General features: G+C 50.0%; 2 protein-coding genes across 4 annotated transcripts in view; one reads left to right on the plus strand and one right to left on the minus strand.

Annotated features, from left to right (window-relative positions):
• The window catches only part of TYMS (thymidylate synthetase), a 55972-nt gene extending 55113 nt beyond the window's left edge, over positions 1-859 (plus strand). For both annotated transcript variants that reach the window (XM_075316382.1, XM_075316383.1), the window contains one exon: positions 358-859. In XM_075316382.1, the coding sequence (XP_075172497.1) occupies positions 358-495 (138 nt within the window). In that variant the 3' untranslated portion in view covers positions 496-859. The remainder of the gene's footprint in view (positions 1-357) is intronic.
• Positions 860-9585: 8726 nt separating this feature from the next.
• Positions 9586-13949, minus strand: part of ENOSF1 (enolase superfamily member 1) — a 125911-nt gene continuing 121547 nt past the window's right edge. For both annotated transcript variants that reach the window (XM_075314478.1, XM_075314477.1), the window contains one exon: positions 9586-10135. In XM_075314478.1, the coding sequence (XP_075170593.1) occupies positions 10028-10135 (108 nt within the window). In that variant the 3' untranslated portion in view covers positions 9586-10027. The remainder of the gene's footprint in view (positions 10136-13949) is intronic.

Consider the following 13949-nt stretch of genomic DNA (forward strand, 5'->3'; position numbering starts at 1 on the left):
GGGTGTATAGCCAGAAGGGGAGGGGCCTTACACTTTTTAGTGTAATGCTTTGTGTGGCCTCCGGAGGCAGTACTATACACCCAATCGTCTGGGTCTCCCAATAGGAGCTAGAAGAAAAGGAATTTACGGTAAGTAACAAAATTCCCTTCTTTGATTAGTATATCCCATTTGTATCTGCAATATCTCATTCATTTTTCAGAATCACAATATTAAAGTAAATGTTTAATTTCCCCCTTTTAAGCAAAGTTTTTGTTTGTTTGTTTTGTTTTTTGGTTTTTTTCTTAACATGACTTTTGTACTGAATTGTATGTTCCTTATTTTGTAACAAAAGTTGACAAGGTTATCTTTCTATTTCAGCTTCAAAGGAAACCTAAGCCATTCCCTAAACTTAAAATCTTACGGACAGTGGAAAACATCAATGACTTCAAAGCAGAAGATTTCCAGCTTGAAGGCTACGACCCTCATCCCACCATTAAAATGGAAATGGCCGTGTGATCTTTTCAAAAGAATTACTATTTTTTTTTTTCTCCTTACTTTAGCACCAGTGATGAGCGTGCATACTTGTTAAGAGCAGTTGGATGGGTTCAACTCAAGCACCTGAGTATAATGGAAGTCAATGGGGAACGCGAGCATTTTTCCAGAAAAATGTTCGAGTCTCCCATTGACTTCCATTATATCTGGTCGCACTCATCCAAACATCAAACTGCTCTTAAAGAGTACCAATCATGGTAGTGATCGCTCATCACTATTTAGCGCTTATTGTAAATTTATTCTCCTAGTTGTGCTAAACTACACGATATTTTGGGCTTTCTACTTTTGTATTTAAAGAATTTCTATAGTAAACATGTTTTCAAATTAATTTTGTTTACTTATTTAATTTAAGAGATTTATCAAAACTAGTGACACGTTAACACCTGCACTTTTCAAATACTTCTGTTCCAGTGTGATTGACTGATTGCAGAAAGCCAAATACCAAAACTGGGATCATACTGTAAATGCAAAGATCAGCAGTCTCACTGATTCTAGCAGCTTCACTCCTCAGGCTGCTATTAAGGCCGGTATCACATTGGCGTGTAACATCCAACGCAAGACAATCGGGTGCAATCTGCTAATCATACTGGGTTCAAACTCTGCTGCGAGTGTGAGCACAGTGTCATTTGCTGTGCTCCAATTCTCTTGCATGCAGATGACAGGTGCGGAGAAAATATAGAAGTTAATTTCTCCACCTTCCCCATTGCCTGTCTCTGCTTATACTGGACTGCACTCGGATGCCATCCGAGTGCAGGCCAATGTTTCACATGCACCCATAGACTTGTATGGGTGTAAGTGATCCGAGATACACTGACGATCGCAGCATGCAGCATCCCCCCTTCCTCATGCTGCATTAGCATGAGAAAAAAAAAAAAGGCTAATCGACATGACTCCATAGTATAACATTGGAGTGTGTACTATCTGATAACACTCGTCAGTGTTATACAGTGATATGAGCGAGCCCTATTAGGATAGTGTGCATGAAGAGGTTGACAAAGTGCTCTGAGAGTCCATCAGTACTCCTGCAGGAAGACCACTGGGTGCCGTTATCTTTGGTAATCTGAAGCCTGACATACACTATAGCTTATCAGATTCCCCTGCAGGTGGGGCTTCATAGGCTACTTGTCAGTCAAGCATTTACAGTATAGCTTAATTGGGTAGTGCTGTGTATTGCCTTAATGACCATTAGATGGCATATTCAAGTACCCTTAAGGGACTAATAACAATCATTTTAGTTTTAAAATATTTAAATGTTAAAAGAAAAAACACCCTCCCCGAAATATTAGTTTTGTCAATAAAATGTTTAATCTGGGGAAAAAAATTAACGTTGCTTGACAAGTGACATGTCCGTAATGACATTTATTGTATTATTATTATTAAAAAAAAAAAAAGTTTGAAAAAATTACAAAAAAACAATCTTAGGCTATGTGCCCACAGGGACCGTGTCCTGCGGATATATCCGCAAGACATTCCGCAGGTGCTCCCAGGAAACAGCACCACAACTTTTGTCTGTTTCCATGCTGCGGAATGTCGTGCGGATATGGTGCGGGCTTTCTGCATTGAGGATACAGTACCATGGCTTTGGCACTGCATCCTCAATGCAGAACAAGTGCTGAGTGATCGGGGGAGTTCATACTTGCCTCCATCATGCAGCACCTCGCTTTCCGGCAGCCGGGTCACTCAGCGTCTTCAGGAGAAGGTGGGCGGGCCTGAACTAGCTCCGGCTGTCACATGACCGGAGCTCGTGCAGGCTCTGCCCACCTCTTCCTTCCTGACCTGGATTCACCGCGCTCCTGTACACTGGACGGAGAAAGTGACTCCGGTGAGGCAGGTAAGTATATGGGACCCTGCGGAGAAATCCGCAACAATAATTGACATGCTGCAGATTTTTCCGCACGGAAATCCGCACGATTTCCGCTGCGAAAAAATCCGCAGCGTGGGCACAGCATTTCCCAAATGCCATAGAAATGGCTGGGGAGTAGCTGTGCTGCAGATTTCTGGAAAATCCGCGAGAAATCCGCGGCAAAATCCGTGCATTTTCTGCAGCGTGGGCACATAGCCTTAGGCTATGTCCCACGCTGCGGAAAATGCGAGGATTTTGCCGCGGATTTCTCGCGGAAAAGCCGCGGATTTCCCGAAAATCTGCAGCTCAGGCACTTCCCAGCCATTTGTATGGCATTTTGGAAATGCTGTGCCCACGCTGCGGATTTTTCCGCAGCGGATTTTGATCTGGAAAAATCTGCAACATGTCAATTATTGTTGCGGATTTTCATCCGGATTTTGGCTTTAAAATTGGGGGGAAAAAAAAAAAAAATCCGCGGCAAATCCGCACCTTTGAAAAGGTGCGGATTTTGCGGGAAAGCTGCGGATTTTGATGCAGAAAAATCCGCAGCTACATTCTCCCGTGGACACATAGCCTTAGACATGCATTTTTGTATCTCCTGCATAGAAAAAAACTTAAAACAAGCACTCTCCTCAAACTTTTCTTCGGCGCTCCATTGGGAGACCCAGACGATTGGGTGTATAGCACTGCCTCCGGAGGCCACACAAAGCAATTACACTAAAAAGTGTAAGGCCCCTCCCCTTCTGGCTATACACCCCCAGTGGGATCACTGGCTCACCAGTTTTCTGCTTTGTGCGAAGGAGGTCAGACATCCACGCATAGCTCCACTGTTTAGTCAGCAGTAGCTGCTGACTATATCGGATGGAAGAAAAGAGGGCCCATATGGGGCCCCCAGCATGCTCCCTTCTTACCCCACTTGTGGTTTGTAAGGTTGAGGTACCCATTGCGGGTACGGAGGCTGGAGCCCACATGCTGTTTTCCTTCCCCATCCCCCTGAGGGGCTCTGAGGAAGTGGGATCTTACCGGCCACCAAGCCCTGAGGCCGGGCTCCATCCACAGACCCATAGAACCTGCTGGATGTGGAGCGGGAGTGCCGTTCAGGGACAAGGCCCTGCAACTTTCAGGTACTCTGTGTCCCCGTATGGCAGGCCACGCACACCCCAGGCTTGCTGGGTGTGCTAGTGCGCCGGGGACTGTAGCGCTGTGCGCTGGGCTTATAGTCCCCGCAGATTACTGGGGGACTTTATGTGTGTGGATCGCCGCGCCGACCGCCCCTGGAGCGGCGGCGCAGCTGCGACTTGTAGTGCGCCGGGGACGCGCCGACCGCGCTTTTACGGCGGCGGCGCTTCTAACTTTAGTCCCCGGTCTTCTGCGGCCTAGCTCCGCTTCGTTAACGCCCCCCACCCTGTCAATCAGGGTAGGGGAGAGACGTTGTTCAATCGGCAGCGCCGAGGGCTGGAGCACGATTTACATGCTCCAGCCCTCTCACTGAGCACAGTAGGACACAGGCTTCGCGCTTTTTCTCTGTGCACGCCCTAGGCCCGCCCCCAGGCTTGCAGCTCCCCAGGACGCCGGCAGCCATTATACACATGCAGTCTGGCTGGAGAACGGACGCAGGCTCTGGGGGACCCAGGCTAGGGGTTCCTGGCGACCACACACCCGCGCTAAGCGGGCGGTAAGCAGCACATACGTGCGGCCCCACTAGTGCCACAGTGTTATATTTTTCGCTGTACCAGATATATTTATATACTGCACTGTAAGGTCGCTTCTTGGCTGTACACCCTATATTGCTTTGAGGAGACAACAGCATGTCATCCGCAAAACGCAAGGGTGCCAAGGCACGGGCTGTATACACGGCTTGTACAGCATGTGGGGCTAATCTACCAGCAGGCTCCAACGACGATTGTGTGCAATGTTCAGTCCCAGTGGCACTTCGTCAGCCAGAGCCTATTGTGGTGGTAGCCCAGGCAGAGACGCCTGTGAACCCTGCCCCGGTGACGGGGACAGAATTTGCAGTCTTTGCTGATAAAATGTCTGTGACTATGACAAAAATCCTGGAGACCTTGCAGTCCAGGCCAGTTGCTCAGACCATAGACACTGCTGTGTCTATGTTCCCCGGTCCCCCTCAGTTGGAACTAATCCGTACTTCAAGGGGGTCCCAGGCATCACAGGCTGAGGGCTCTGACTCCGATGACAGTCCCAGTCCGCCTAAGCGAGCTCGCTGGGAGAGACCCTCCACGTCATCACGCGGATCAGGGTCTCAGCGAGAAGGGTCCCTATATGATGGTTCAGAGGTGGGTGATCAGGAGTCTTGTCCTGACGCCGCACTCAATTTGGATACGCCAGATGGTGACGCCATGGTAAATGACCTTATAGCGGCCATCAATAGGCTGTTGGATATTTCTCCCCCAGCCCCTTCTGCAGAGGAGGCAGCTGCACAGCAGGAGAAATTCCATTTCCTGTATCCCAAGCGTAAATTGAGTACTTTTCTGGACCACTCTGACTTCAGAGAATCCATCCAGAAACACAATACTTATCCGGACAAGCGTTTTTCTAAACGCCTTAAGGATACACGTTATCCTTTTCCCCCTGACATGGTCAAACGCTGGACCCAGTGTCCAAAAGTGGACCCTCCAATATCCAGGCTTGCAGCTAGATCCATAGTTGCAGTGGAGGATGGGGCTTCACTTAAAGATGCCAATGACAGACAGATGGACCTTTGGTTGAAATCTGTCTATGAAGCTATCGGCGCGTCGTTTGCTCCAGCATTCGCGGCCGTGTGGGCGCTCCAAGCTATTTCAGCTGGTCTGGCACAAGTGGACTCTCTCATACGTCCAGCAGTGCCGCAAGTGGCGTCCCTAACTACGCAAATGTCTGCGTTTGCGACCTACGCTATCAATGCGGTACTGGACTCTACGAGCCGTACCTCAATGGTATCCGCCAACTCTGTAGTTTTGCGCAGGGCCTTGTGGTTAAAGGAATGGAAAGCGGATTCTGCTTCTAAAAAATGTTTAACCAGCTTGCCATTATCTGGAGACAGACTGTTTGGTGAGCAATTGGCGGAAATCATTAAACAGTCCAAAGGTAAGGACTCCTCCTTACCCCAGCCCAGATCAAGCAAACCTCCACATAGGAAGTGGCAGTCAAAGTTTCGGTCCTTTCGAGGCTCGGGCAAGCCCCAATTCTCCTCGTCCAAAGGGACTCAGAAAGAGCAAAGGAGCTCTGATTCCTGGCGGGCTCACTCACGCCCCAAGAAAGCAACCGGAGGTACCGCTTCCAAGGCGGCTGCCTCATGACTTTCGGCCGCCTCCCTCCGCATCCTCGGTCGGTGGCAGGCTCTCCCGCTTTTGCGACATTTGGCTGCCACAGGTCAAAGACCGGTGGGTAACAGACATTTTGTCTCACGGGTACAGGATAGAGTTCAGTTCTCGGCCTCCGCCTCGGTTCTTCAGAACTTCCCCACATCCCGACCGAGCAGATGCCCTTCTGCAGGCGGTGACTTCTCTAAGAGCAGATGGAGTGGTGGTCCCTGTTCCTCTTCAGGAACAAGGTCAAGGTTTTTACTCCAATCTCTTTGTGGTGCCAAAAAAGGACGGCTCATTCCGTCCTGTTCTGGACCTAAAACTGCTCAACAAGCATGTGAACGCCAGGCGGTTCCGGATGGAATCCCTCCGCTCAGTCATTGCCTCAATGTCTCAAGGAGATTTCCTAGCATCAATAGACATCAAGGATGCTTATCTCCACGTGCCGATTGCTACAGAGCACCAACGCTTTCTACGCTTCGGGATAGGAGACGACCATCTTCAGTTCGTAGCTCTGCCATTTGGTCTCGCGACAGCCCCACGGGTGTTCACCAAGATCATGGCGGCAGTGGTAGCAGTCTTGCACTCTCAGGGACACTCTGTGATCCCTTACTTGGACGATCTACTGGTCAAGGCACCCTCTCAAGAGGCATGCCAACTCAGCTTGACTGTTGCACTGGAGACTCTCCAGACGTTCGGGTGGATCATCAACTTCTCAAAGTCAAATCTGTCACCGACCGAGTCACTAACGTATCTTGGCATGGAGTTTCATACTCTCTCAGCGATAGTGAAGCTTCCGCTGGACAAGCAGCGGTCTCTACAGACTGGGGTGCAGGCTCTCCTTCAAGATCAGTCGCACTCCTTAAGACGCCTCATGCACTTCCTCGGGAAGATGGTGGCGGCAATGGAGGCGGTTCCGTTTGCGCAGTTTCATCTGCGCCCACTTCAATTGGACATTCTCCGCCAATGGGACGGGAAGTCAAAATCCCTGGACAGGAAAGTCTCCCTTTCCCAGACGGCCAAGGACTCTCTGCAGTGGTGGCTTCTTCCCACCTCATTATCACAGGGAAGATCCTTCCTACCACCGTCTTGGGCGGTGGTCACGACAGACGCGAGTCTGTCAGGGTGGGGAGCAGTTTTTCTCCACCACAGGGCTCAGGGTACGTGGACTCAGCAGGAGTCCACCCTTCAGATCAATGTTCTGGAAATCAGAGCAGTGTATCTTGCCCTACTAGCCTTCCAGCAGTGGCTGGAAGGAAGGCAGATCCGAATTCAGTCGGACAACTCCACAGCGGTGGCATACATCAACCACCAAGGGGGGACACGCAGTCGGCAAGCCTTCCAGGAAGTCCGGCGGATTCTGATGTGGGTGGAAGCCACGGCCTCCACCATATCCGCAGTTCACATCCCCGGCGTAGAAAACTGGGAAGCAGACTTCCTCAGTCGCCAGGGCATGGACGCAGGGGAATGGTCCCTTCACCCAGACGCGTTTCAGGAAATCTGTCGCCGATGGGGAAGGCCGGACGTCGACCTCATGGCGTCCCGGCACAACAACAAGGTCCCAACATTCATGGCACGGTCTCGCGATCAAAGAGCGCTGGCGGCAGACGCCCTAGTGCAAGATTGGTCGCAGTTCCGGCTCCCTTATGTGTTTCCACCTCTGGCACTCTTGCCCAGAGTGCTACACAAGATCAGATCCGATTGCAGCCGCGTCATACTCGTCGCTCCAGACTGGCCGAGGAGGGCGTGGTATCCGGATCTGTGGCAGCTCATGGTCGGCCAACCGTGGGCACTACCAGACCGACCAGACTTACTGTCCCAAGGGCCGTTTTTCCATCGGAATTCTGCGGCCCTGAACCTGACTGTGTGGCCATTGAGTCCTGGATCCTAGCGTCTTCAGGATTATCCCAAGGGGTCGTTGCCACCATGAGACAGGCTAGGAAGCCCACGTCCGCTAAGATCTACCACAGAACGTGGAGGATATTCTTATCCTGGTGCTCTGCTCAGGGAGTGTCTCCCTGGCCATTTGCATTGTCTACCTTTCTTTCTTTCCTGCAATCTGGGTTAGAAAAAGGTTTGTCGCTCGGCTCCCTTAAAGGTCAGGTCTCGGCGCTATCCGTCTTTTTTCAGAGGCGTTTGGCACGCCTTCCTAAGGTGCGCACGTTCCTACAGGGGGTTTGCCATATCGTACCCCCGTACAAGCGGCCGTTGGATCCATGGGATCTGAACAGGGTACTAGTTGCCCTCCAGAAGCCGCCCTTCGAGCCTCTGAGGGAGGTTTCACTTTCTAGACTATCACAGAAAGTGGTTTTTTTGGTAGCGATCACATCTCTTCGGAGAGTGTCTGAGCTGGCAGCGCTATCATGCAAGGCTCCCTTCCTGGTCTTCCACCAGGACAAGGTAGTGCTGCGTCCCATTCAGGAGTTTCTCCCGAAGGTGGTATCCTCTTTTCATCTTAATCAGGATATCTCTTTGCCTTCGTTTTGTCCTCATGCAGTTCATCGGTATGAGAAGGATTTACATTTGTTAGATCTGGTGAGAGCACTCAGAATCTACGTTTCCCGCACGGCGCCCCTGCGCCGCTCGGATGCGCTCTTTGTCCTTGTCGCTGGCAAGCGCAAAGGGTCGCAGGCTTCCAAAGCCACCCTGGCTCGATGGATCAAAGAACCAATTCTTGAAGCCTACCGTTCTGCTGGGCTTCCGGTTCCATCAGGGCTGAAGGCCCATTCTACCAGAGCCGTGGGTGCGTCCTGGGCATTGCGACACCAGGCTACGGCTCAACAGGTGTGCCAGGCAGCTACCTGGTCGAGTCTGCACACTTTCACCAAACATTATCAGGTGCATACCTACGCTTCGGCGGACGCCAGCCTAGGTAGAAGAGTCCTGCAGGCGGCAGTTGCCTCCATATAGGGGAGGGCTGTCTTGCAGCTCTAACATGAGGTATTCTTTACCCACCCATGGACAGCTTTTGGACGTCCCAATCGTCTGGGTCTCCCAATGGAGCGCCGAAGAAGAAGGGAATTTTGTTACTTACCGTAAATTCCTTTTCTTCTAGCTCCTATTGGGAGACCCAGCACCCGCCCTGTTGTCCTTCGGGATTTTTGGTTGTTTTTCGGGTACACATGTTGTTCATGTTGAACGGTTTTCAGTTCTCCGAGGTTACTTCGGAGTGAATTTGTTTAAACCAGTTATTGGCTTTCCTCCTTCTTGCTTTTGCACTAAAACTGGTGAGCCAGTGATCCCACTGGGGGTGTATAGCCAGAAGGGGAGGGGCCTTACACTTTTTAGTGTAATTGCTTTGTGTGGCCTCCGGAGGCAGTGCTATACACCCAATCGTCTGGGTCTCCCAATAGGAGCTAGAAGAAAAGGAATTTACGGTAAGTAACAAAATTCCCTTCTTTACCCACTTAATTATTTCAACTATCATATTATATAGCACTGTGTATTTACAATTGCTAATTTTGCCTTACTACCCAGTTAATTCTTTTTTTTCTGCTCTATGTAGAAATATGAAGTTTCTTGCCCCTCTTCAACTTCTGACTGAGTAGCTCCCCTCCTCCCCTGCCATTGACTTTTGCAGTGATGACTAAGGGTACTTTCACACATCCGGATTTTTGCTCTGCGGCACAATACGGCGTTCTGCAGAAAAACCGCAACCGGCTTTTGTAACGCCGATTGCGGTTTTTTTTTGCATTGACTTACATTAGTGCCGCATTGTGCCGTAGGGGCTTGCGTTCGGTCCGGTTTTTGCCGCATGCGGCAGATTTAGCCGATGCGGCGGCCGGATCGAACGTACCCTGCAACGTTTTTTGCTCCGGCAAAAAACACCGCATCGCGCCGCATCCGGCCGCTGCGGCGCATTTTTCAATGCATCCCTATGGAGGCCGGATGCGGCGCGATGCGGAAAAAAACGCATCCGGTCACCGCATGCGGTATTTTCCACTGCGCATGCTCAGTAGCATGCCGCAACCGGAAAAAACCGGACCGGCCGCATGTAAAAACTTATGCAAAGGATGCGGTGTTTTCACCGCATCCGTTGCATAGTTTTCACAGCCGGATTGAGCCGCAGGGCTCAAACCGGATGTGTGAAAGTAGCCTACAGGGAAAACAGACTTTCTGTTTAGCTGTGGGCTAAAGTAGCTTAAAGTGTGAGTGCAATACTAGAAAGGTGAATTAAATCTAAATTTAGACAAGTGTTCTAGATTTATTGCAGGGCTGTATGGAGCCTTCCAAGATCTGACTTCTAACAAAAAAAAAACAAAACAAACATTTCTGTTTTTTACTGTTGGAGCCCTTTTTGGTTGCATATTTGGGAAATCTGAAACCACTCGTTCAGCTCTGGTTATATCTTCTAAATTTCAACCTTTTTCTCATGAATTAGCTGCTGCCAGATTCTTCCACTTGGAAACTGATACAATGTCACAGACTCTTCTTTCATTTCAGTGGAATATCCTGGATCCTGAAAGAGGTGAGAATGATTCTGTCAGTATTTCCATGTGTAGTGAAATTCAGCACATGTAGGAGGAAGACCAGTCTTTATTCCATAATGCAGCACTTATTTATCAGAACCATAGCTTGGCTTAAATTCATCCAGGAAAGGCTTTGATTTGCTTCTCTAGCCCTGTATCTACATTTCTTTACATATGCAGTGTGGCTCCTTGGTGCTTCCCTTAATACCTATGGTCTGAAGACAACAAAACTAAAGTCTCAACACAATGTAGTCAGTGTTTCCTGTTTTAGTGGCACTTAGGAGGAATAGTAAAATATTCCTTAACAACTGATGGAAAGAATGAGTAATATCTCAGTAGCCATCTCTCACAGATTCTCATTTTTCTGTGTTTTAAAAAATGTTTGCAAACGTCAAATAATAAATTGGCTCGGTATTTTAGCCATAATACCAACCAATACCTCCTATTTATTTTTCTGCACATAACATTTTATACAGGATGCAGCCAGGCCTCTTTTTGTTAGGCCTTCCATACTATAGTCACTGTCCCTATATGGTGCACATATATAGTACTGGCGCAGCCCGCCTGATCTAATAGTAGGGGCGTAACTAATAGGCTGTTTACCAAGAGCCACATCTATAAATCTCAGGAAATTATATTTGGGAATTCAACATAGTTCTGAGGTACCGGGGGAAAGGGCAATTTTGTCTTTAGACGCCGCTAAGGCGCTCGATAGCCTTGAATGGGAATATATGTGGGCTGTACTTCGGAAAATGGGCTTTGGACATAGATTCATAAATTGGGTAAAACTGCTATATGACTCACTGGTGGCGAAGGTTAGGGTTAATGGCAGGGTCTCCGAGTCTTTTCCTCTTGGAAGAGGTACTAGACAGAGGTGCCCGCTTTCACCCTTGCTATTCGCGACTGCAGTGGAGCCGTTGGCAGTGGCAATACGGAAATCCAGGGAGGTAGAGGGATTTCGGTGTGGAGCCGTGGAACAAAAGATATCATTATACGCAGACGATCTACTCTTATATTTAGACAGGGTACGTTCCTCGATTTTGCCGGCAATGAATACCATTCGGGAATTTGGACAGAGGTCTGGTCTACGAATCAACTGGTCCAAGTCGGCTTTAATGCCGTTGGACCCCCCCCCCTTCCGGGGGACTTTTCGGACTTAGATTCCAGTTCCTGTGGTCCGGGAGTTTAAATATCTGGGAGTAATTGTCAGCCCAATCCCAAAGGATTTCCAGGCCCTAAATCTGGAACCCCTGTTACAGCGATTCAGAGCAAAAGTGCATACCTGGTGCCGTTTGCCGCTATCAAATATCGGCAGATCCAATTTAATTAAAATGGTAATGATGCCACAATTACTATACCTTATACATAATTCTCCAGTGTGGATATGTTGGGAATTTTTTGTAAAAATTAATACAATATTCCGGGAACTTATTTGGAAGAAAAAGCAAGCTAGGATTCGACTGGAAGTGCTACAGCGGGGAAAGGAGGAGGGAGGACTGGCGGTACCAAACCCATATATATACTATATAGCCTCCCAGATGCAACATCTGAGGGGTTGGGGCAAAGAAGGAGGGTATGATACCAGTGGTGATATAGTGAGAGAGGGATCAGTATGGAAGTACCCAGGTTGCCGGTTGGATGTGGGACAATGACATAAATGGGCACGATATCCCACACTGGCTATGATATTCCGGGTGTGGGACAGGGGTAAGTCTATTTTGGGGATAAGCGGACCTACAGAGCTCTGGCCACTGTGGCAGAACCCCGACTTGCCAGAAATTAAAAAATTAGTAGGGTTCGTAGGATGGGAAGATAAAGGGATCCATTTAGTGTCACAAGTACTACAAAATAATACTCTTAAAAGCTTTGAACAACTGAGAACGGAGTTTCACCTTCCGCATGTCTTCTTTTATCAGTATTTTCAGCTGAGACACACACTGGAAAGACAGGGGAGGACAAACCCGGTAACAGTGACACATAATCAAACATTACATAGCCTGCTTACATCTGAGTCCTCTAAGGGTCTTATTTCGGAATTATATAAAAAATTTTCTTTGTCGCTCCATTGGGAGACCCAGACAATTGGGTGTATAGCTTCTGCCTCCGGAGGCCACACAAAGTATTACACTTTAAAAGTGTAACCCCTCCCCTCTGCCTATACACCCTCCCGTGCATCACGGGCTCCTCAGTTTTATGCTTTGTGTGGAAGGAGGCACACATCCACTCATGCATTCTCATATTAGTTATATCGGTTGGAAGAAAAGAGGGCCCCCACGGGGCCCCCGGCATGCTCCCTTCTCACCCCACTACGTCGGCGGTGCTGTTAAGGTTGAGGTACCCATTGCGGGTACAAAGGCCGGAGCCTCATGCCGTTTTTCCTTCACCATCCCTTAGCGGCTCTGGGAGAAGTGGGATCCTGACCGGTCATCCATTCACTGGGACCGTGCTCCCTCCGCAGCCCCTGTGGGAATCTGCCGGACAGGAGTCTATTCATCCTCAGGGACCGGGCCCTGCATCTCTAAGGTACTCTGTGTCCCCATGGGGACTGTGCATGGAGCGCCTTCTTCCCGGACGCTGCAGCAGCTGCTGATTTGTGAAGACCGGCGGACTTCGGTGCCGACCGCGCCTGCTTGTCGGCCGCGGTCTTAAATTTAGTCCCCGGCTTCATCGCGGCCTAGTAGCAAAAATCCCGCCCCCGGGCCTGCCGACCTGACGTCGGATGTGAGGGCCGGAGCATCCTGTATGTTTCCTCCCCCCCTCACTGATCACTGTGGGGACCCCAGATTCCCGCACTTTTTCTAGCACCGCCCACGGCTCCACTCCTCCCCTGAGAGCTCCGGCAGCCATTTTTTTGGCATTCTGCCGGTGGAGGATTATCAGGGAAGAGCTCTGCAGCTCTGGGAGACCTAAGGCAGGGAATCTGGAGGACACACACTCCGCTTTTTAGCGGTCGGTAAGCCACACCGGTCACCCGGTGCTGGTCCCCCATAGGGTGCCGGAATAGATACGTATTCTATGTATATATTTCTGTTCGGTCGGGCTGTATACCCTTTCCCATATACCCTCAGTGATCACTCTCCTAGGAGACAACAGCATGTCGTCCACAAGGAGCAAAGGTGCTAAGGCACAGGGTTTTTTTTGCGACCTGTACCTCTTGTGGGGCTATGTTACCTGCGGGTTCCACCTACCCTCACTGTGAGCAATGCTCGGCCCCTGTTTCGCTTGCTCAGCCGGAGCCTCGGTCACTAGTGGGCCCCTCGGCTCAGGTAGACCCCCCCCTGCTCCCCCTGTCCAGGCGGCAGGGACAGAGTTTGCTGCTTTTGCTGAGAAACTCTCTGAGTCACTTTCACAATCCATGGCTCAGTCTATGGACAAATGGTCTGCCAAGCTGCTAGAAGCTTTGCAGTCCAGACCGGTCCTTACACAGGCCCCGGTCCCTGTTGGATCGTCGCCTCCAGGCCCCTCTCGGTCCGCGCCGCAGCGCGCTCCCAGGGTGGGCCCTAGGTCTCACGTGGAGGAGTCCTGCCCGGACCACAGTCCCAGACCGGCTAAGCGGGCTCGCTGGAAATCTTCACCGACTTCTTCACGCTGCTCGGGTTCCCAGCTTGAGGACTCTCTGGAGGACGAGGCGGACGTCGCAGCTCAGGGCTCTGAACCTGACATTGCCCTCAATCTTGATACACCTAAAGGGGACGCCTTAGTAAATGATCTTATCTCGTCCATCAACCAAGTGTTAGATCTATCTCCCCCGCCTCCACCTGTAGAGGAGTCGGCTTCTCAGCAGGAGAAACACCAGTTTCGGTT

Source organism: Anomaloglossus baeobatrachus, chromosome 6, assembly GCF_048569485.1.
Source record: "Anomaloglossus baeobatrachus isolate aAnoBae1 chromosome 6, aAnoBae1.hap1, whole genome shotgun sequence".
Classification (NCBI taxonomy): domain Eukaryota; kingdom Metazoa; phylum Chordata; class Amphibia; order Anura; family Aromobatidae; genus Anomaloglossus; species Anomaloglossus baeobatrachus.